Source organism: Lepeophtheirus salmonis, chromosome 7 (genome assembly GCF_016086655.4).
Source record: "Lepeophtheirus salmonis chromosome 7, UVic_Lsal_1.4, whole genome shotgun sequence".
Lineage (NCBI taxonomy): Eukaryota > Metazoa > Arthropoda > Copepoda > Siphonostomatoida > Caligidae > Lepeophtheirus > Lepeophtheirus salmonis.
The window spans coordinates 12,922,023-12,948,105 of NC_052137.2; the positions used below are offsets into that span (position 1 = coordinate 12,922,023).

Sequence of the window (26,083 nt, forward strand, 5' to 3'; positions counted from 1 at the left end):
ATACTGATGTATGATAAAATCATCGAAAATTATTGCATCAGAACAATTTAATATTGCCTAATAATTGTATCAGCCAAATTTATTTTTATTCCGACCAATTTTTTTCTTTTTTTCTATGAAACGGATATTTTTAGGACCACCATCTATTTTTGGACACACTGTATAAATTTTCTTTAGTCAAATTAACACACGTTTTTATTTTTGTTTTCTTGATCGATGTAATCCTCGAAGAATGAAAAAGCACCAGCTTCATCACTTAAATACTATAACTGATCACTATAGTCTCTCTAATGCAGCGTTTGACATTGAATAATAATATCATAAAATTGCTTTTTACACTTAAGAAAGAAATATTTAGTAATATTTCTCTATTGTAACCTGAAATATATTAAATATACTTTTATGGAGTCAATTGCTCTTGTCATCTATACCCTGGTACATTGCACTGGGAGGTTCAATTATAATTTTTTTTTCTGGGTATGTACCGAAAAATATATATTTCAGATTTCTATGAGTTTGATGTAACCATCTCGCACAATTTCAAGAGAAATTTCATTACAATAATCTATATTGATATAGCAAAATGTTGTGCTTTTAGATATAATATATATTAATATAAAGACTCGCCGACAACCCAACGGGCAAATTGAAGTAGTGAAGTATAATTTAAAATAATATACTATGCATTTTCACGAAAATAAACGGGGAAATAATAGAAGACCTAAAACGTCATTTCAGAAAATGTAAGAATGCTGGTGTCAAATTATTGGAATGAGTCTATTTTAATGGAATTGAGGCTTTTTCCGATAATCTTAACTTTTGAAAGAGTGGGATGTTGGTACTTATTTTTATTTGTTTGATTTTCACTTCAAAAATGCTCTTCAAAATTAATTCATGAATAAGATGGTAACAAGTAAGAAAACACATTTATCTTTCAATATTTTGCTCCCGCAGCATAACGGTTCAATTAAGACGACCAGTATTTAAAAATGCAGTATCACAATATAGAACTTGAACATTACCTCCTTCTCTATTAAGTTATTTAACTTTAGAACATAAATAATAAGTAATGAAAATGGGACAACATTTTATTTTAATCTTCCAGCTATTCAAGGCAGGCAGTCATATTTTTCCCAATATAAAGCTACTAGATCTGAGGCTTTGTCTTTCAAATTAATTTTTATAGGATCAGCTCAATCATTTCTTCGTTCATTCCGTATTTTTCATTCTTTGGATGGGATAATCAAAAATTCATATATATTTAATACTAATGACTCCATAGTCTCTTCAACAATCTAAACTGTATCTCTTATACTTAATTGACACCTGTCTAATGTTGATACTAACTCTAGAGGGATAATATCTTTATTTTTCAGAGTTAGGCTAATCCTTGACTCTGTATGCTCGATTATTGGTGCAAGATTATCTAAATTTTCAGAGCCACAAGAATTAAAAGTAAAATCTTTAAAACAATGTTCATTTACAGTTGATTATCTTGAAAATCTTTGTCTAAGATTGTTTTCCATGCTAAAATTAATCAAGCAATAATAAGTCCTAACATCTCTCTCTTTCAAAAATTAAAATATAATTAGAAAAACATACATGTCCTCAAAATAGACTTCATTCTAATTTTCTTTCTTTTTTTTACAACAGTTTTTTTAAATAGAAAACTTATTGTAATATTATCACGATGAAATTAATTACCTTAGCTCAATGAGTCCATTTTGGACTAGGAGTAGAACTGAGGATCGACTTAGCTGTCATTCTTCAGGGGCGTCCGCAAGATTATATATATTTATTTTTTGAGTGGGCTTGGATTTTGGATTTTTTTCCACAAAAAAAATCCAAAATTTGAAAAATTTAATTATTTGGAGAAAATTTTGATTTTTTTTTTTAAACTCTACAGGTTTTTGAATAAAATTTGAAAAATTAAATTTGAAATATTACCATATTAGTTTAATTTAATTGTCCAATTTTTTTTCTCGAAAAAATTGAATTTTCTGTGAATAACTATGGATGGTTGAAAATTTTCTCCAAAAAATTAATATTGATATTTTTTTATCTAAAATTGAATTTTTTAAATTTTTGTTTTAGAATAAAAAAAAATAATATTTAGATATTTTTTTTCACAAAATAACTATATTTTGTGAATATTTATAGATTTTTGAAGTTTTTTTTGCAAAAGTTTAACAATTTAATTTTGTATGAACAGGTCTGGATCAATGAAATTTGTTTCCACAAAAAATTAATTTTTTGTGGAAAACTGTGGATTATCAAACTTTTTTCGAAAAATTTAATATTTGAAAATTAATTTTTAAAATTTTTACAAAAAGTTAATTTTCCAATTTTTTTACATAAAAAATAATTTTTGATATTTTTTTCCAAAAAATTCAAAAACCAAGATCTCCCCCCCCCAAAAAAAAAAAATTATATATATATACAATCCTGCGGACACCCCTGGGCTGATTCTTATTTTATTTTTTTAGATTTAGCAAATGAACTCTTAACTTTGAGGAGCAATTGTATTCAGATATCATACAAAATTTCCTTTTTTTTTAATATATGAAAAAACTCACTCCATCTCCAAAGATTTTAAGGATCATTTTTTATAACATATGTAATACTAGCAAAGGGTTACCAGGCGTTGCTCGGCGAAGGATGGAGCAGGACGTCACATGGACAATCGTCAAAATACTTAAAAAATTATTCAGAAAATAATTATATAAACAACATAATTCTATTATAATATGAATATTTTGATATTGTAAAGAAAGATTGTGATAATTCTAATTCTGTTTATGATAATAACAATGGAGTGAGAAATTGGACTATATCTTATATTACATGTACAAATCACACTACAGTAATCCGGTGTTAAGTAAGGTTATCCACAAAGTCTCATCATTGCATCCCCCCCCACCCCTCCCCAAAAAAAACAACTCGTACTATTACCTTTTGTAATCTTAGTAGTAATATTATGAATGTAAAAAAAATAATAATGTGTTATAAACTTGAAATAACATATGCATAAGCATCAAAAAAAAAATTCTAGATGAGAATTCCATTTTTATTATTGTCAAATTGATTAAACTATAAATGAAAGTAACCCATCTCCTCCATAAAGGCCTTAAAACAAGCCACAAGTGCAATTTAATGTTTAATATAATGTAAATAAATAATTTTCTTTCCCTGTAGAATCGTTCGCCCTCTATGATCATCATATGTGTTAGTGTTCTTATTTGTTTCTTTTTAAATTAAGTGTATGATTATTGATGAAAATTGGGTGTATTTCTTAGCTTGGTCCTTTGTTTGGAGTTGGTATATATGAAGAGTGGATTTTATTTTTCTAAGCCATTATCATTATTATTTGATTCCTGAGGAGCAACCTGTCTTTTCTTCTACTTATATACAGCATATGTATACGAAACCGGATTGAAAATTTGAGTATGTTCATAAAAGACCAAACGTCACTCTTAAGATTTGTTGCAGAACATGACGTTAAAAGAGGGCATGTTACATGTTAAAGATAACGTTAGCTCATAAGTTGGTCTAACTTATTGTTCCACAAATTATTGATCCTACGCGAGCACATGTTATACAGGCAAAATCTTGAGCTAAGATTAAACTTTAATATTTGGGTGACTATGTCACATTGGAAGAGAAATCTTTCTTTTTTGTACACAAATTTTCCCGACCGAAATAAAATTGTTTTTTTTTTGTTTTTTTATCTAGTAAATTAACATAACATCTCAAAATCTCACGCAGGCATAAGATGAAAAACTTGAAAACTCTGTGTTCGAGCTTAACCTGATTATCAGACTTACCTTTTCAGGAGACAAAACCTTATAATAACATGTCCCCTAAACCGTGGACACAAACTTTTTGTACGCAAGTCACAACAAAAGACAAATAAAAATATCTTGACACGCCTATTTTAATTTAACCAATTATTTGGATTATTACAAGCTAATGCAAATAAATTACGTATGGCACACATATACTTGCTTCATGAAACACTGTTTGGGAACCACTACCCATTAGGACTTAATATTATGTTGTATGCATGTGGTAATATGAACATTATCAACTAGATAATTGTCATTCAAATATATTTCAATATTTGGTAAAATTACCATTCCATCTAATCAAGTAAAAATATTACTTTCTGATATTTACTGCTATCTCCAACAACCACAACGATAGTATTTTCAAAGGGTGGCTAATTATTAAAGGATAGATGCAAGGGTTTAAAAGATGAAAATATTGTCAAAAAATATCTTTTGTCCATGAAGCATATATTTAAGCGTTAAAAAATTGTTTTAACCATTTTTTGAATTTTAAATATAGTTTCAGATGTTTAAGTTTTATTTATTGTATTAATTTCCCTTCATTTTTTGGAATAAGTAATATATATATATTGGATGCTGCCCGCAAAACGTGGACTGTTAATTAATGTTCCTTTCTCACTACTATGAAAAAATTTATTGATTTTTTTTATTATCATTCTGTTTCTGCCGCCTTTTTTACACATACGAACTGTAGTCTTCATTTAGTCATTTCATCATCATGAGCAAGCAACAAGAAAAAAGGCAGCACATGTCAGATCTCCTAGATGCTGGAGTTGATCTGATGAAGATTACAAACATTGTTAAATGTTGTAGGAGCCCGATTTTTAAGTTGGCCATGATGAAAAAAATAAAATAAAATGGAAAAGACCTCTCCAGGATATTAAGAAGTGGAGGGTATAATTCAAAGAGGGATAAGAAGTTCTTGTTAAGTTTGGAGAAGAATATAAGAAGATAAATCGACTCGCCAATTACTTCTCCGGGGCTTCTAGGACCATCAAGAGGACTATTAAGCACAATTTGGGATTAGATTATTTTACAAGGATCTCACTCCACCTTCTGACAGAGGGCATGAAAGCCAGGAGGCTGGAGAGCCTTAAGAAAATCCTCCCATCCAGGATCCAGGAAAAGGGGTAAATTTTTAAAAAAAGTCTCGGACAAGAAGATTTTTGCAGATTATCAATTCCGCAACTGCCGAAAAAATAAAGTTAACAATAGATCTTACCAAATTGAATTCTCAAGTAAAGATTTTAACTCCCCCCATAAAGACACTTAAAGAGGCCATTGGATATTGGAAATCAAGTTTGGATACAGAATCCTGCAACCAAATTGTGGGATAGCGTTGGAATAATTATATAAAGAAAAAATCGAACTTATACGCCTGGAAAACTATTGTATTTATGTGAGGAATAGGAAATTACAACAGAAACATGGTCAAATCCTATTGAATCGCACATTAAAAGAAGGTTCCGAGAGAACCCGAAAAAAGAGTCATGTTTCAACTTAATTAATTACTAATGTTGTTAAAATCTTTTGTTTATATTAATATTGAGAATGCACGCAAAAGAAGAAAAAAAGGGGAAACGTTAGTGTGGTGACCATACTGACATATTAATATTTCGTTTGCAATTTGAAGAGAAGGCCGGGAGATTGTATTGTATATGTTATTATTTCAGATACTTCTTTTTAATATAGAATATATGTGTGATACGAGGGTACTGATATACAATTCTCCCATGCTTATTTCAAGATTATATCCATGATAGAATCGGATAACATCAAGGTCTGTGATAATGACTTCTGACCTCATGAAGCATTGACTCTATCCTCAAAAATACATAAATTCCTCCATATCTTCTACAGAATCATCGTATACTTCTATAAGAACTAAGAAATTGATATTTTGAAGTTATTTTCTCATTGAGTCAACTCTACTTTGTCTTTTCCTCTAAGAAAAACTATTTAATTTATAGAAGTCCTTCTGTGTCATTGTCATATATTACGCAGAAATATCTCAACTCAACGGCATTTATTTCAATTCCCTTTATAACGTGGAGTTTGTGATGTATAATCTCTTTCTTTATTAATTGTGTGCCTCTTTTGTCATTGGAAAACAGGCGGAAGATGATTCTAGACTCTTAATGATAATGTGTGTTTCTTTTCTTGATAGTTTTGTGTGCAAAGCATATTCTATTTTGCTAATTAGTATATTTATTTATATATAAATATGTTTGAGTTCTTTTTTTATATGTATGAATTACATTTGTTGCTAATAATTTGTTGAATCTATTTGTTTTAATTAATAACTTTTTTGTATTTTTAAAATCTGTCTGATTTCCTGCATATAATTTCTATTTTATAGTAGTTTAGAGTTGTTTTTTTTAAATTGTGTGTGTGTTTTTTTTTTTATTTACCCGTAATTATTTAACATGCTATGACAAATATGCGTTTTGATAGTTTAATTTACCAATTTAATAGTAACCTACTGCCCCAGGTAAAGAGATAATTATAATTCTTTAATTTATGGCAATATTACATATCATATTTGTGACTTGAAGGGAAGAATATTAGCAAATCTATTGTAGCAAAATATTGATGTTATTTCATAAGTTTCACGAAGTAAATCGAATATTCCTGATACTGAAAATTTTTATATTATTTCTCTTTGAGTGTTATTTGAAATATTTCTTTTGCAAAAACATGTCATATTCTCTCCTCAAAAATTATAACATCATATCCAGTTGATTGTTTAAAATAAACAATCAACAATAGTACCATATGTATCACTTCCGCTTTCTTCTTACCATTCATTGTATGTCCAGCCCTATTCAACACAGGAGGTAAGGATTTCGTTGGGAATGTCTGAACAATACCACATGAATCAGGAAAATTGATTTAATATGATACATTATATATTTTAAAATATAGTCAATCCTTACTACAAGTTTAGTTAATAACGTTGAGCTCTACATCGTGCAATCTATATTATTGGTATTGTAATGTTGATAAATTACGAGCGGATATTATTCAAATTTGTTGAGTCATCAAAAAGTTTTCTGTTTGTGTTTCTCTCCATTTATGAGGCAGTAGTAAAGAAGCAAATAAGAATATATAATATTCTGGCTCAAGGCTACATAGGCGCCAATATATGTATGAAGGCACAATTAACGTCCATATTATTTTGTTAAGTGTTCACACAAAAATGATTATCATTAATATTATGACTTTTCTTTATGATGTCATCCGTGAGATTTTATGTATATCTCTAAAAATGAATTGAAATATACATGAGCGTGGTTTCATAGATAAGGGTATCGTGTAATAAAAAATATAAGTTTTAAAAGTAGAGCCTAAATAATCAGGTATTCACTATCGCATAACCAGCTTTTAACTCTATTCCCAAGAATAACGCTACCTCCTTCAAATACACAGATTATTTCTAATAGGCTTCATTGTCTTGGGATGTTGTCTTTGACTATATTAGCATTGGATGCTCAAGAGTCAGTAGTGATAAGGATTATATATCTTAAACCAAGACAGAATACTAAAAATACTTTTGATAAAAAGAAATCCTTTAGTATACAGGTTAGTGCAGCAATACCTGGACTCGAGAGATGGATTTAAAAATACATCAATAATTTTATATTTAAATAAAAGCCCAAAAAATAATATTAACTAAACAAGTAGACGAGGCTTTTGTAAAACTTTTTTCACTCAATATGGCCACCTATATTATCAATCATAGTCTTTACACGTCACCTGAAAGCCACGCAGGGGTTGATGACGAACACTTTTGACAAGTTGTCCCATGCAATTACTATGTATATCTTCAGTGAGTCCATATTTGGCTGTGAAGTCTTGTTAGTTCCCCTTTCCAATGTGGTCCATATAGAAAAGTCCAGTGAGTTCAAATCTGGTGAGGAAGGGACTATATCTCTTTCTACCAAAATCAAGCCATGTCATCTGCAATAACTTTTGGCTTTTGGAGGACGTGTGAGAGGGAAAACCGTCCTGATTCCACAAGTAGTTATTCTCCGGTTAGTTTGTGTTCAGTCATGGCAATATGTTGTACTTAAGCACCTCATGGCCGATTTTCTGTCCTGCCTTGAAAAAGAACAGATGAATTTTCTTTCCATTAGAGGCACAACGCGGAGGACCATGGACCATTGTTTGGTCTCCGTGGACCTCTTCTTTTGTTTCTGCAAGTCAGCGGTTGTTCCAGTGGTTGGGAAATTGATCAACTATGAAAATCTTCTTGTACGAGAAAATTTTCAAAATTTGCCTTTATCCATGTGTTGATTTTTTTACACCTCTCGAGCCTCCTAGCTTTCATGCCCTCTGTCAGAAGGTAACGTGGGATCTTTGTGAAAAAAAACTAATCCCAAGTTGTGCTTTATAGACCTCCTGATGGACCTAGGAGCAGTGGAGAAGTCGTTGGCGAGGCGATTCATCGACTTAGTGGGACCCTCCTTTATGTTCTTCTCGAAACTTAACCAAAACTTCGTTCCCCTCTTTGAATTGTGCTGTCCACTTCCTGACATCCTAGAGAGGTGTACTCCATTTTTTCTCCATCTAAGCCAACTTAAAAATTCCACTTCTGGAAGACTTAACAATTTCCGTAATCTTCATCACATCAACTCCAGCATCTAGGAGATCTGAGATGCGCTGCCTTTTTGCTTGTTGCTTGCTCATGATGATGAAATGATTAGTATATTTTGTTTATATAAAAAGGGTGGCGGAAACAGAATATCAAAAACTTATCAATAAATATTTTCATAGTTTGAGAAAATAAAAATTAATTAAGAGTACACGTTTTACTACACATTCATGTTTGCATTTTTGAATATTTTTTTCTAAATTTTATATAAAATATTTTTGAATTTTCCGTAAAGTAATTATATTTTTTAAATACATGCTTAAATTTCAACTTGGTTATATTTATTACCTTATAAAAAAAAAGATGAAACTCTTAAACTTGACTACATGAGGGATGTGGGTAACGAAGGTGCTGAAAAACTTTTTTATAATAGTTTAACAAACAACTGGAGACAAAGCTGGGTACTCTCAATAGACTACAATGATATTGATCATAAATAAGATATCAAACTTTAACAAAAAATTTGAAGGCAAGACTGAAATCTTATTTGATTTATTTAAGAATATAAAAAGTTTAACTTTTTTTATTTTTAAACATATCTTTTTAAAAGACTTTTTTCTTTAAAAAAAAAATAAAAAGATAAATAATATTTTCTAATAAATGAAACTTCATTTTTGGAAAACTGTGGCATCTGGATGTTACTATTAAATAGTAAGTTATGAATTTATATTTACTACCGCAAACACGTTATCTTAAATATAGCCAATGAAATTTTAAAAAGATTTTATTTATATGTAGGTTGTTTATGTTAAAATTCTATAATTATAATCTAAACTATAATAAGTAAACTTATATTGTAAAACTTAATTATGTATATACAACATTTTTGTTGCTTCTGTCCATTTGATGTAAATATAATCAAATCTACACTTTCTTTTGACACTCTTGAAAATGCAACATGTTAAAATACTGATTTGGGTAAATATAAAGTAATTTTTGTTCAATGTTTGACCTTGTACTTTATTTATTATCATTGCTAACTTTCCATGTTTCTTCTTTCCCCATAATGAAGATACATATTAAGACTAACTCGCTAATCCTCTTCTTCCTTCATTTACCTAATTCCCCTTTCCCCTTAGTAAAATAATGCAGTTTTTTTAAAAAAAAATTCCAAAAATTTAATTTTCTGTCAATAGATTTTGTAAATTTTTTTTTTTTTTGAAATTTAATATTTGAAATTTTTTTCAAAATAATTTAATTTATGTATTTTTTTTGTGAAAACCTACGGATTTTCTAAAGTTTTTCAAACAATATAATTTTTAGATTTTTTTTTCAAAAAAATCCGAAGGCTCCCCTTCAAAAAAATGATCATCCTACGGACGCCCTGATTTGTGTAATATAAAGATGTATGATAATCACATAGCTTTAAAAATATTCTCAGCATGGAATATTTGTTAAAACAACAACCTAAAGTCTGTCACACCATCTTGCCGAGAATATATATTTTTAGTTTGCTCATCTACTAATATTGAAAAATAGACCAATATTTGGGAAGAGTTAACAGCTGATTTTGGTCCCTTATTTCTGTACCTTTTGGTAGGAAGGTTTGAGAGATACAGTAAATATCCCACCGTAAAAAACAACTATGACAATCCCAGCATTTTCTCATTTATTAATCAATGTTCATAAAAAATCCAATGCATATCCTTATAATAATAATAATTAATCTAATAAATAAATATATATCTTTAAAGCTTTATGGGCGTTTAAGTTGAGTAAAGTCAATATCTTCATTTAAAAACTCTTCCGAAGAGTCCATTGAGAATCCAAACTCCTCGATGTTTTGTATTCGATGTCGAGTTACAGCGCGAGTAGGAAGTCTTTGTGAATGAGGATTTTGATTAGGTGTTATTGGAAGAGCATATGAAGGATTTGAAGGAGGAAGGGGAATGAACTCTGTAGTTCCAAAGGGATCGTACGGCGGATATACTGGAGCTGCTTGAAGATGACTCACTTGATTTCTTGTCTTATTCCTTGGAGGTTCCTGCTTCTCTGGGCGAAAATAAATAGAATTTGCTCTTCCTCGTCTGAATATTTTTTGAAGGAAATCCCCGTTCCGTAGTTCGTTTAAGCTTCTTAAGTGAGACTCAACATAGGGTCCAGGATGGAATCTTTGGTCTAAGGTGACTTATAATAGAAAGAAAAATTAAAAATTAGAAGGGCTGACATATGTGTTATTCTAAATATATAATTTTGAAAAGGTATACAATGTAAAAGTTGTAACAGCTCATTTTTACATTAAGACGTTTGTATTTAATCCTACAAATTTCACATAACATCTGTACAATATAACTAATTTAAATAAAAAACGATTAATTTATCTCTTTTATGAATGGCAGTATATTTCAGCAAAAATCTTGAAATATTTATGTATTTTTAAACAGTTAACTATGACACATCATAATTCATCTTATGCGACACAACATACTCGAATATGTTTTATGTCTCTGATTAAGGAATAACTATGAAGTTATTCTTTAATAACGAACAACTTTTGTGTTACATGAGTGGTTCGACTTCTAAATTGACCCTTAGCTTATGTCTTAGAAATAAATTGTCTAATGTGACAAATCCACTGGTCTTGTTGTGAATTAAAAATCATGCTTATGATAGAGATCATGATGATATGATAAGTCTGAGAGGTTTATTGCAAATACTTATTGTAATTAAACTATTTTAGTTTAACTTAATCAATGTCTGTGTCATTGCCTTCAATATCACACTCCAGGGGGCCCCGAAGGCCTTGCACACGTTGATGATATGCTGTCATTCAGATAGTTAAGCTCTGGGCTCGGGGGGGGGGCAGAATTTCGTGGGCCAAAAGGATAAGTTCTTGTTCAACTAAGACTGTACTTTCTTCGCGGTGTGGGTCGGAGAATCATATTGTTGGAAGAACTAAGCAGACTCATTGGTGATCCTTATGACGTATGATGTGAACTTTGTCTCAAAAATCTCTAAGTAGTCAGTCTGTAGCCCTTCAGAAACCACACAGGTAGCATATTGTCTTTAGTAAATGCTACTACTCCTAACAGCATCACAGATGCTGTGTGAAGCTATGCTGAGGTAATAGAATCGACAGAAAAGGCCTTATCATAGAGTAGATATTGAGTTAGAAGAGGCCTTTCCTTATCTCTGAAAGACTTACCACCTGCCTTTTTCACCATCATGGACACTGACACCTTCTTCTTCCTGGTAAAAGTAGTCATCTATCGATGACCCTTAAAGGCTGCTTCCATAGTTCTTGGATGTTAAGATGGCGGGTTTGCCACTCTGATCTCAGTTATTTATGTCTTCACCATCACTCAGCCATTTTTGGACGTTAAACACGGTCCTTTTGTACACGTTAGTGATCTTGATTACCTCAGAAATGGGATAGTCGTAGGGGAATAAAGTCACCCCTTCAATTATTTTCTCTTTCATGATGTTGAATTAATTGTCTTTGTATAAAAACTACATGGTATCCGGTAGCTGATACACGGAATTCTCCAAAAATGTGCGGTACTTTACAATTACTAAAAACCTCATAACAATATACTATAATCGGTGCAAAGACTTTTGAAATGCCCAGAATATAGTCACTATATAGAGCAAATTTACCTAATTGTTGTCCTTTTTTCTAAACCAATGAAACAATGTATTGAATAACCCTTTCTCAAAATATGATCCAAACGGGTAATATAAAAACTCGGAGTATGAGGAATTACTGAGCCTACATTTTTTCTAAGTCTACTGTTGTATAGTTTTCCTTTAAATATCTTTGAGAATAACTCTTCCTAGATGTTATAGAAATACAAAACAAACAAAATACCAATATCCAATAAACTACATATGTACTCTTATATGTTGACAGTTTATTCACTTCATATATTTTAATAACATAATCAACTATAGGAACCTAGCCCTATAGAACAAGTATTCAAATAAGTTATGTTACAATTTTCCAGTAGGTGTATTGAATATTCGATTTGTGTGATTATAAGTCTTGATTTATTGTTTGTTAATACAATTTTGCAGTAAAGTTTCAAATAAATAGCAAATTACATTCAACGAGAATCCTTTTGACTCATAACTGGTGAGAAAAACTCAATTCTTAATATTTTGTGTTGTAAAGTTATAGGTCCTATTCATTTATAATTAATATTAATAAATATAAAGCAATTATCTCTTGACGATTTTGTAAGTTTGCCTACCTATAAAGATGTTCTATGGGATTGAGGTCCAAAGACTGGGTAGAAGACTCCATGACCTTAATATGCTTCTTTCTTTTTAGTCACACCTTTGTTGTCATGCCCGTCCCCTGCTGAGGTCAGGAGGGTGTTGCACAACACAAGATATTCTCGAGGGTGGTCCATCCTCTCTTAGATGTGATGAAGATGTCCTCTCCCTTTTGCACAGAAACACTCCTAAAACATAATGTTTCCACCTTCATGCTTGACGGTGGAGAATGATAATGGTGTTTGTGGGGCTATAGTCCGTATTTTTTCCTCCAAACACTTGTTTTGTTTACATTATCAAATGTCCCTCACTGTTAAAATAAACCTACTATAAAATTATAGACCATTCTTTTTGTTCCCAGTAGCCAAACTTATAAAACTGACAAGCCATCATTTACTAATTTTCTCCTTTGTAAGTAGTTTTTTAATTATTATCATAATTTCTAATTGCTTATAAATTATGATACTTACGAACGAATTAACGGCAATCATGTAGTATTTTACTTTCAAAGGCCATTGGATCATGTTTGGGACTGCGTTCAGATTATGATAATTGTCTATTCATGACGATGTCCATGAATGTGGTAATGAATTACATTATATTATTATATACTATTCTTATAAATACTGTTTCAATTTTCAATCATCCACTTCTGAATGTTTCTATAATCAACAAAGCAGCTCAACATTTCTTGAAATCAATCGGAAAAAAACTATTAATTGATATTATGTTATGTGAATATGTATAATGTATGTCTAATAGTTAAATGATTTATATCAAACTTATAGAAGAAATAAAATAAAGTCATTAGATTGTTTACAATTTTACTTGACATATTTACTTATTTATAAATAGAAACTTAGTCAAAATTTATGAATTTAACACCAAAAGTTTTGTTGTAAACATATCATTGTGCTTAAGACCATAGATCTGCTAACATAATAAATTACGTTTTCTATTTTTGTAATTTCATTTAAGTATGTAATATCTAAATAAAAAATCATAGACAAATATCTATTAAGATCCAGACTACTGAGGGTCCATATTTCCTTCGAAATGACATCATAGCAGAGTTAATTCAGCCACTTCAGCAACTTGTCTACGACATGACAAGATGCTGTGCCTTGTTGTCGGACAGAAGACCGATTTTCAGCAATTAGCTGCATCCAAGACAAAAATCCTCGTCTCCGAGCAACACCGTTCCTCCTTCGTATATTCAATCTTTTTTTACATCTGAAGAAGCTCTCACCATTATGTCCATAACTTCACTAATGCTGGATCATAACAAAATCGTCACCGGACGCAAGCGCCGATTTTATTTTAACAGCCTGTACAATTCCAAAAGAACGGGTGAGCTAAAAAGTACACTCAATAATTATGTATAGATTTGTATAAAGACGGTATGTAAGATAAATTAAATTTCGAGAGCGTTTAGGTCAACTGCTATTTACAAGTACTACTAAGTACATTTATAAAATATAAACATTGATTGTGACTTCATATGAGGTTTAGCAGCCAGGAAGCGCTTCAGAGACTAATGTACTCTCTGGCTCATCAAGCATCAAAGAAAAAAAAAAATTGGAAAGCACATATATTTAGATTTACATATACTTTAGCATGCGAGTTTTTCCGTTCCTAGCAATATGAACAATGATGGTTGATCTTCTAAGCTGTTATTTTTATTTAATGAGAAGAGAAACTCAAAGTATTGAGTATTTTCATGAAAAAAACTGAAATTTTTTTGGGGGAATAATCTTCCATATTATTAAAGCAATGTTTGTCCGTGTATAATTACTACGGACAATGCCAGGTACTACTGCTAGTTTTAAATAATGATGAACTACTAAGGGATTCATCCTTTTGAATAAAGGGATATAAATAAAAAAATATTTTAGAAACATCGAGTAGGAGAGCTCCATGGATCATTAGAATCGGAATAAATGGGTGTCAGTTGGAAATTTGAATTATTTATGTAATGATAGGGAATATATTTATATGACATTCTTAAAATAAATTTTAATTCAAATGTGAGTCGGGAAAAAACGTTATAAAATAAAATATTAATAAAAAAAAAGGTTTATTCAATAAATATTACTAACAAAATTTATAAGGAAAGTTAAAATTATGTTAATCCCGGTTAGAAGGATTAAAATGAATATTGTTGCTGTTTTTTATGCAGAAAGTGAATGTATTATATAATTGGATAAATGCATTATTTGCGTGTACTAATTATGTTGTGTTTTTTTTTCTTTTCTCTTTTATATATAAAATAGGCCTTTTTAGGTATTTGAATGAACTATATATATGCAAGTAATGACTATGAAATAGTCCAAACTCTTCAATTTTATTACCTTATTAAAACTATATTTTATCAACGAGAATGTGATAATGTGTTACAAATATTTTACAGAGCAGAAAAGTATACTATAGATCTATGTCCAAATCCAAGTTCTTTAATGGAATTTTAAATTTGTGATATATGTGGTACTAAGTAGAAATATGATGACATTAGAGATCCTATCCCTTCTTTGACATTTAGAGAAATATTTATGTTGCCCTAATATTGAAAAACAAGGTTTTGAATCTTTAATAAAGGTACTTATATATATATATTAGACTGTATCGAAATGACAAAAGTTGGGAACTGGATATCCCCCGAAATTTTTATTCCTCTAAACAAGAAAACAATCATCAAGCGTCCAAAAAATATTCCTTCATGGACGCGTTTTGATTTGAAAATCTGTAAAATGTCGAAAAAGAGGAAATTTTGGTGTTGTTTCATAAAAAATCATAGTTAATAATTTTTATTTTATGAAGTATTATAGATAAAACATATATTTTGCTACAACTTTTTGACAATCTGTCTCTAACTTGCCTCATTCTATGAGTATTTTAATTCCAAACATGCTGCCAATAAATAAATATTATCTTTCGGTACCTTAAGACGAATAAATTGTAACTTATACAATTTGTTTATTCAAGTTGCACACAAAACACAAACACTTGTACACAATAAATGTATATATACAATAGTGCATGGTTAGTTGGTGGTAAAGTTATAAAACAAGATGGCGGAAACCGGGTATTAGCTTGAGGAGATTTCATTTGTTATGGTTAAACTTTTATTTCCGCAACTTTTGAGATCCTCTGAAGTTACTTTAGCATTTTCATTAGTGACTTGAACCGTTTTGCCTTCAACTCTCAGAATTCATCCTGTTAATTCAATTATAAGGGTAAATTTAAGGAGGTTGCATAAATAGGTAAAGAGAAATACATGACATCCTCTCCATCCCTAGTGGTCAAAAAGTTTTCTCGTAGCCAATGCAATGGCTTATTCCACTCATGACGTAACGTAATAAGAATAAAAATGTAATGGCTAATTGATTTCAATATTTACTGTTTTACCATTCTATCTATTCATTAAAGATTCAAACCATTCAACTTTTTCTTTTTGATTTCAAGTATTTGTAATCGATTCTCAAGGGGTTTAATAATAAGTAGATACATATTTTCAATGTGATATTATTTTTATACATTATGATATATTGTATTTTTAAACTTTTCACGGGTATGTACCATACGACATGTACCTAGATAGGAACGAGTAAATAAACTCTAAGGAAAGCAACATGTCGGTTCAAATAATAATAATTAATCAAAAAACATATTACTCAAATATGTTCAATCATTCACACACCCTCGGGTAAAAAATGACAAGGCATAGGACATATTTATACTTGAATAAAATATGAGGTACCATATGTAAAAATAAAAATAAAAGGAACGTGGTAATCCTGTCATTAGGAAGAAGAGCAGCTTAGCTCTCAAGTCATTTTTTTAGATCAGCTACGAACAGCTATGAGAGAAAAGGAAATAGACACGATTCCCCACTTTGACTCTAACAAAGACGAAGGCAGGAGTTTTGTTCTCGATTCTCAACTCTACTCCTGGTTTAGCGAGGAGTTATATTTCCAAAGGCATCCTCTTTATTCATGAGCTATTAGGTGTAGACAAAAAGACAGAGTCTGCTGAAATAATATAGAAAATAACTCCCGAACAAATACTGAGCGTTACACACAAGAAATCCTATTCGCAAAACTCACATTGTAAAGAATACTTAGCCATTATAAAGTTAAATATTTTTTAAATGACATGATAGGACAGGGAGTAGTTTAGCCTCTAGAGCGCTCAATGCCATGCATTCAGCTATGTACACTCACACACACACTTTTAGCAACGCTTCTTCTAAAGCCCCATTGTATTTTTATTTTTTTTAATATAACGTTATTAATAAGAGGTTACTTTAGTCTCTAGAGCGCTACCTGGCTGAGTTTTAGCTAAACACGCTCGTAGCCTCAACTTAAGCACATTCAATATTTTTATCTTATACATACATGTACTTCCCTCTTCTTTTTTAATATGACAAATATAGCAATAATTACACACGCTCAACTGGACAGACAAACTTTGTTTTATTAATATAAATGTTCTCTCTCCAAGAATCCTGATAATAGATTTGGAAAATAAAAGTACAAAAAGACCCTCACTTGCTCTAGGTCATTTTTTTTTTTTTAAATCTCTAGAAATATTTTAGAAAAGAAAGAAGATTGAAATTGTAATATTTATCTACGAAATTCTCATCCCTCACAATAATGCCAATCAAGGATGCTCAAGTAACTATTTTTATAAAAAGGCGATTGTAGAGCTGGAACTCTGACACCTTTGTTCCCGCCTGGTCAAGTCAATCAAGATACTTTTTTTGTTTGTTTGTTTTTTAAATTTGGTGGACATTTTAAGCTTCCGGCTACGCCCACTGAGTGTTGAAGTTCTTGTTGTTATATATTATACACTAGGATGTTGTCACAGGTACATCATACTCCTTTCAATTGGCCTTGTAACCCTTTCCTTCACTGTGGACCGACACACAAAACGCTGAGTCAGGTACTCGCTAGGTTTCTTCTCCTTGACCATGATTACTAGAAATGGGGTATCACATAAACACTTTTTCTCTTTACACATACTCTTCTCGAAATTTTTTATTAGAGTTTATTATTTGGTCAATAAAAAAAAGTTATTGGTTCCATTTCGAGATAGGAAAGAGATTATTAACAGGTTAGGGACATTTATGTTGAGATATTGTCAGAGGTATGATTCTTTTTGAGCACAGTATATTTTGGTTTTATCAAATATCCATGGAATTAAGAGATACTGAATTTACATACTGCTGTCATTTTTAATTTCATAGGCCACATATCTTCTTAATTAATGTAATAAAGTTTTAGTCCTGGGTATTTATAATAACACCAACTCTTGCTTCCTTCAATCTAAAAGAATGTTCCATTAAGGGAATTAGGACATTTCACTATGTGATCATGAGATACAATTTGAGTATTCAGTAAGTTGATGCAATTTAACTGAATTGAGGGAAGCATGTGTTCTTTTCCAAAAAATCTTGTAAATTGTCGAGAAAAAGTATGTAGTAGATATAATTAACTCCTATAATTAATTAATTAAGCCACCTAGGGAGTAAAATAACATTGGGGTCATATTAATGAAAGCTAGCATGAGTTTTGTATGCGTAATCGTGAGGGTTTACAGGGTGTACAGTATATAGTACTCAGATATGTATATTATAGTCATAATTTTGATCTAAGAAGGTAGAACTTAGTCATATTAAAAACAATCCGACAGGCGCTTGGCATCGTTCGTAAATACTTAAGGTAGCGCTCCCGAAACTACAAAACTTCCTAGTTCATCAGTCATATGGACATATTATGGAAACTCAAATCAACAAATCAAATTAATTTAAAAGATGTAAAGAGATCTTAAAAATCATATTGAAATATCAAAGAAAATTCAATCTTTTTCTTGAAAAAAAAATATTAGCTTTAAAAATATATTTAATTAATAAACTATGGTTCTTATAGAGGAGTCAGTTTTAGTGGGGTTCAGCGTTTTTAGCCTGGTGAAAAGATGAATGGGCGGTGCCCTTTTCTAATTAAAATTTAATTTTTTTAGGAAGAAAGTTTTTTTTTGTTTCAAATGAACTTATTTATAATTAATTTTTTTCTACAATTCTCCTTTTATAATTAGTTGCATAATTACATTTTTTGCTCTGTATAAGTTTGTTGCAGTTGATGCATATTCTTTTTGTGAAAAGTTTACTTTATTTTTGATGAAGATGAAGCATTGATTAAAATGCCATTAGAGGGAGAGGAGAGATTCTTGAATTTTGAATAAAAATGAAAGGAAACTAAATGTTACTCCAGAAAATAAAAATTAAGGGCAAACCTTGAAAACGAATAATATTTAAATACGTTAATGATTAATTATTTTTCAAATTACTTTTGTGGCTAAGAATAATAATTAAGAAAATTATGGAGAACATTTTAATGGTTATACATGCCCTAGTTCTTGTTACATCATCATAAATCAAATTAAATTTCCTATTAAGTACACATCAAAATTGATCAAACTATTCAATGTCTTATTCCTTGTAATAATGTAGCACTATATCACACCTAAATCAGGACTCTGTATATGTATATATATAATTTTTTTTTCAAATCAGGCTAGATATTTAGACATTTTCAATTACAATTTCCTAAATACTAAGTCATCATTAATAAAAAGAAAAAAAAATTCTTAAATACACTTGGAGTTAAATTAATATTTAATTTGCAAATTCGAATGTAGCAATGCATAATTCATGATATGAGATCATCCAATACCGTTTCTTCATGTTCCTTTATTTGTTGAGATGGAGCTATAGTGATTAAATATAAGACAAGATAATAGTATTAAAATTACTCTATCTGACATAGGAATCTTCTATAAAGTCCATATACATAATATAGGCTGCCTTCTCTAAGAACAACTGAGGCAGGAACCTACACACATTGAGTTCAAAAAAATAATTACTCCCGAGTGGGTTGTCCATTGAGCTACGTCGTTTCATAGTTAATTAATTGTCTGAAATAACGAAATATGGGAGTATAACGATGTAATAAACTATTTTGAATACATTTTAAGATCTGACCTGGGAATAATTTTTGTAATCCATACAACACACATAACGTCTGTTCTTCCTTCTTTAGGACTGACCGTGAAGTTAAATGCATTAATTCAAAGAGAATAAATTCTCCCGAGCAGATATCAAAATAAAAAATTCTTTTTTTTTTCTCTCTGTAGAAAAAGTTTCACGGATGAATCATCACGGGTATAGATAGTGAGGGATTTTTACTGAAGGCTATGATATATAGAATCATGCCCATGTTACAGACTTTAAAAGATCAAAACTGTTTGAGCATTGGTTGATTTGTATTTAAAATAGTATCACCATTTTACTTCGACCACATCAATGCTAAATGTATCGGTAAATCTTAATCTACAAACTCAAAATTTAGTACGGTCAAGTCAGACATTTTCCTTTGCTTTGAATCTTTTTTTTTTGAAACCCCTGTTTCGAAATGATAACTTCATTAATTTTTCTCAAAGGTTACAAAGGATCAAATATATATGTATGTATGCCTTTAAAGCCACTTTAGTTTAGAGATAACAGTCATTTAAGTGACCCTAGTTTTATAATTTTCAAAACAATGTATATAAAGGAATTTCGTGTGTTGATTAAACACTTTTTTTTTGGTGAGGAATAATGCTGTTGAAGCCACATACTAGTTGACTTTTGTTCTTTTGTCAAAAGGAAAGATGGAAGAGGTCAATGAACAGGGGATCATCGATCTCACCCGTACCAAATAACAATCCTCAAATATTGCTAAGAATATATGAGTATAACTTAATAAAAATGGACCGACAATTTAACTTGTTGAAAACAAAAACCAGATATTTTGCTGTCTCTTGGTCTCGATCCCTCAAATTTTATGTATCTGCTTACTTAAGTCTTGGTTTAGTCTCTAGTTAGGTCGTCTACTAATATACAGGGTGGACAAGGTAAATCAAGGAATAACTTTAATGGCTAATTATGATAATTATAGAGATTATTTGATAAAAAATTTAATATTTTTGACAAGCTAAATGTGTTACCTGTCGAATTTAATAACAAGTTTTTAAGTAACATGTCTTTCGGAAATAGTCCGAAGAATTTTCATCATCGAAGCTCGCCGCGTGGGACACTCCGCACAGGAGATAATTTCCTTCTTCAAATATCAAAAATCAAAAGTTTATGGCGTGATTCAGGCATTTGATGAGGAGGGAAAGACTGAGAGATGAGCTCATTCAAAAAGATCTGATAAAATCCAAAAAAAAAAAGGGCTCACAGTTAGCTTGAAACGATCAATTGATACTTAAACACACCAATTGCTAGGCTGGCCAAGGACTGCAACGTGAGCAAAGGGCCATCAAAAATGCCATCAGGATTGACCTGTGTTTCTAGCCTCAGTTCAGAGCCTCAAAGCATCTGCTTACATAGCAGAATAAGGCAGACAGAATTAGCAAGGGCAAGATTCTTATTTATCAAATGAAGAGCAAAGGTGGTTACGTGCGGGTTTTTTTTTTTTGTTTTTGTTTTTCAGAAGAGAAAACTTCACCATTTACGCCAAGCATAAGCTTAAAAGCGATAGATGAAACTGTTTGGACTCTGATGTGGTCCAACCAGTCATGAAAACAAAAAATCCGGCTTCGGTTGTGGTCCTGGCGGTCATAAAAAACAATAGCAAAGAAAAAAAGGGAAAAGTAACAAAGGTCTTATTCTTTTGAACTGACGTAGGCTATAAGACAAAATTATGTTTTATTGACATTGAAAGATAATCTTGTAATTTAACAGATAGGGGGATGTCATCAGATTTATTTTTTCAAGAAAACAATAAAAAACTTACCAATTTTCATTCCACTCCCTTCTATCTATTAAATACGCGGTATCCGGGGATCAAGGCAAGTAGGAAAAGTAAAAATACATTTCTATTTGTAAAAAAAATTATTCAAAATTTTGAACCCGACAATAAATAAACATGGGCCCCTGATTTTATAATAAAATACAAGGCCAATTTTTGCATTATTTTATCATTTCTATTCTCCAAACTTTGAGGGGTTAGGAGAACACATAATTAGCTGTCGATTGCTAAGAAAAACATTGACCTAGCCCCCGCCATGAGCACAAAGTAGGAAAAGAAGATTAAGATAGTAGCACTCCTCTGCATAGGATTGTCCCGGAAGGCCATCTGGGAGCCAACTCAGCCCTCGAATGTCGGAAAAGACCTCAGACACTCTCCATGAGCATGCAGGAAAGCATCCGTGTCCTTCAACCGCCGGGTGTCAGCCTTCAAGAAAAAGCTGAATTCCCCGATTACTGGCATGGCCAGGAAGATTCTGAACCACCTCAAGATAACTTGGGGACTATTTCTGATCTTTTCTGATAATAAGTCCCTTTACTGTTGACTCGGTCTTCAACAGGTAGAATGATTAAGTAGTGAAATTGTGAATGTGGTATAGGAGCACCGACATGCCTCCACTAAAATACACCCTACTTCTGTGTTGAATTTAGGTCTGGTTGCATCCCACAGGAAGAAGACTATGAATTCCCTTGTAGGATACAGGCTGAAGGATGATGAGTACATTTTCAATAAATAATTCAAAGTTAACAAACTTGTTTACTAATTCACCCAGGATCCTGCCTTGGACTTGAATACTTCGTGTGTTAGAATGGGTAAATAATAACAGTTAATTGATGCATTGACGACAAGGGGTAGCTTAATGTAATCTAATCGTTCAATTATTCGCCAACTAACATTCAATCAGAGTTATTTCAACCTGGAATATATTTAGAAGATTCCCAGATGTATAATTTTATTTTTACAACGAATGCTTTTATTATAGTTTATTTCATAGAATTGTATGTATTAATTGTAGGATTTGGAAATTGATTGATGCCTTTAATGTTATGGGCTAGTAATATAAGATTTGATTTAGTATGCCTTCATTAAGAAGAGTATTAGTAAGAGCTTTCGTGGAGAAGGGGCGTGTACTCGTTGAACTATTTAACCTACCCCCTTTCTCCAGATTGCTTTTTTTTTCTTTTTTTTTTTTCATTAACGAGCTTCAGTATATAGTTTTATGCTTTCTCTCCATCTAATAGGAGTGTTTTGCATTTCAGGATAACTGATACAGATTAAAAAAATACTCGCATACCTGGTTATATTTATGGTTCAAATGATAAAAATGTACATTATATATCTAATTGTCACTAAAGGAATCCTGCTGATGCTTGACTACATAACTCATATATATATTTCTTTTTAAATAAATAAGTTGACATTTAACATGAAAATAAACAACTCACACAGTTCCAAACTCCTCTTGAAGCCAGAGCACACTCTATTGTAAAAGTCCTTGGATATTACATCCCAAACCTGGTACACGGCAACCTTCAGGACATATATGTAGGGGGCCTGTCCAACCTTCAGTCAAGAGGTTTGAGATCGGTGAAGGATGGGGGCCACATTTTATTCTCCCATAAGTCCTTCTTGTTTTCAGAGAGCCACTTTTGTGTAATCTTCCCTATGTGGCTTGGTGCACTATTCTGCTGCCATACATAGTTTCCGGATGTTTAGTTGGCCTCCAAACAGTTGTTTATCATTCTTTTCATGGCCAAGACATCAGTTTCCAACCTGGTCCTATAGGGAAACCAGATGTGTGCACTCATCTTCCTTAATTCCGACTTCATCTTCTTGCTTGTAAGAGTACCATTTGGAAGTATTCCAACACTTTATCTACCCTCATACCGAGGCACAGTCCGGGCTACAGTTCTTGAATGAACTCCCGCAATCTTAGTAATGGGTGAGGACTGCAATTGTTGACTGACAGAACAGCAGAAGTCAACTGTTAAAAGTGTTTTCATCTTCCTTTGACTACCTCATTATAAATGTCATAGGGTTACAGCTGTGCAAAATAAAGTGGCAGTTTGGGTCAACCACACTGTATATATGCAAATACATGCATAAATTGTTTTATAGAGGCATTAATGAATAGTACCTACTTATATGCTTAAAATAATTATGTCATATTTTACACCTTATACTTTTTTTCTTTTCTTTTTTTCCATTTGTTTCTATAATCGGCCCTAAGGGATATAATATCAATATTCGTACAGCATTCCAACAGAAACAAAGAAATTGAAATAATATTAGGTTAGGGAAAAATTAATTTCGTATTTATCACCCTTTTTTTAACTATTTATCTTGTTCATTATTAGCAAGGTAGTTGGATAATAAAGGTGTGTCGCTTAGCATCTGCATTCTGATTGGCTGAGCTGAGTGACGTCACAAATGTTATATTCACTCAGAAATGAAAACAATAATATTATAACGTGAGTTAAGAATATATCAAGGTGGTGGATGATATAACTCTCTTCAATGTCATGGTTTGGTCAAGTGATCTCTACTCTTAAGGCGAGATCTAATGAACAAGTGGATCTCTTCTCCTTAATTGGAAATATTGTTCATTGTGCAGATACATCTTCACATCATGGTGACTTGTGACTTCAGATCTCGTTAATAATTGTTCCTATACATAAATTCCTTCAGATCTTCTACGAAATCATCGTATGTATACTTTAAAAAATAAGAACTAAGGAGCCCCATAAAACGACAGAATAATCGACTGAGACACCCTGTGAGAAACATAGAGAGTTGTCATTCTCCACTCACAGCTCTTTCTTTGAAATTATTAAAAGTCAACAATGCTTCGTCCCCTACTCTAAGAAAACTGTTCCATTAATAAGAGTCCTTCAGTTTCCTAGATGTAAATTATGCAGAAATCCCTCATCTCAATCATATCTATATGAATTCCATTTATAAGTTGGACTTCGTGATATACGGACTATACAGATAATTATATCAGATGAACACTTCACGCTCATGCCTGATTGCTTTATTATTACTGAGTCACTTGGCATTGGAAAACAAGGTGGACATGATTCAAGACTGGTAAATATAATATGCTTCTCTTTTCTCAATATTTTGGTCTGGAAAGCAAATTCTATTCTGCTATTACATATAAATAGTTATTCGGAGATGTTAAGTGACGAGGCGTATCACAAAATATATAACAAACCTCCTTACTTTTGTAGACTTATGTTGAAATATCTTAATGTCAATGAAATTCCCAAACTTAGTAAATCGGGAATCTTTCTCTACACAACCAAATTGCTTGTCAGCATATTGAAATATTACTCTCGCAAATATCCTGGATCTCAACACAAATAAATAAATTATTAAATTTTTTTTATGCTAGACAATTATAATTTGTTTTACTTAAAGCAATAGTTAAGATGTAACAAAATAATATTACAATTGTGTTAGTATTGATAGAAAAAATAATACAGTTTCAATGATATTCTTCAAAATTTTATATTACCTATTCATGAGTTCTCACTTATTTTAATTTTTTTTCTCGTGTTGATTAATACGGTTTTATTTTGGAACTGCAAATGCAATTTTTTATTGTGATTGTTGTCGGACGAGTTGAAATTTCAAATGCTTCCTATTATTAGCTGCAGAACTATTATTGGTCTCTATTATAAACTACTGCAAGCAATATAAAAGTGAAAATCTTTAGAAAAATTTATTTCTCGAGTATTATTCAAATATTTACTAAAATGTATATCTCTCTCTGGAGAAAATAGTAAAATCTCAGGGCAACGGAGGCGTCTTCAATACATCATATTCAGTTCTCTTAGCAACTCTATATCAATATAAATAACAAATTAAGATGTAGTTGTAAGTTTATTTTTTTTCACATGAGTGTTTCATTTTAAGAAAAAATAATATACAGTTATTTATAATATACATTTTATTTCCTCGCTATAATGATTGTTTTTTATCATAAAACTATACCTACTATTAAAATAATGGTTTATATCCCCTATATAAAGAAAATTGGAAAATATTCACAAATGATTAGATGCAGTTTTTCAAACTTACATCTGCAATGCAACTAATAGTAGTAGTGGTCTACCGTATTATATTCAAAATTGTACATAGATAAATGTTCACCTATTTAGTTTGAAATTAAAAGTTAATTATAGTCCCAGGCTCAGTTTGCAGGTAGAAAATCTTCCATTTTGAGTTAGATTCCTTGTGATCTCAGGGAAAAGTACAATTACATTCTAGTGTTTTCCGCACATATGTGACGTCATTAAAATGGGCTTGCTTACTTTTGTCAAATTATAAAAGTCGTGAGAGACACACCTTTATTATCGAGTACCTTGATTATTAGCAACATATGATCATACGGTAAGGTATTGTAAAGAGGTGAGTTTATACTACAAACGCGGTTTGTGCAGTATTGCGCTTGTCCGGTTCAGTAGTGATTTATCATGCGTCAATTATTGAGATTTCCATGGAATAAATTT

General features: G+C 31.1%; 1 protein-coding gene across 1 annotated transcript in view; it reads right to left on the reverse strand.

Moving 5' to 3' along the window:
• Positions 1 to 10,094: 10,094 nt before the first annotated feature.
• LOC121122007 (uncharacterized) overlaps positions 10,095 to 26,083 on the reverse strand; it is a 33,052-nt gene continuing 17,063 nt past the window's right edge. The window contains exon 3 of the mRNA XM_040717018.2: positions 10,095 to 10,629. Within this exon, the coding sequence (XP_040572952.1) occupies positions 10,199 to 10,629 (431 nt within the window). The 3' untranslated portion in view covers positions 10,095 to 10,198. The remainder of the gene's footprint in view (positions 10,630 to 26,083) is intronic.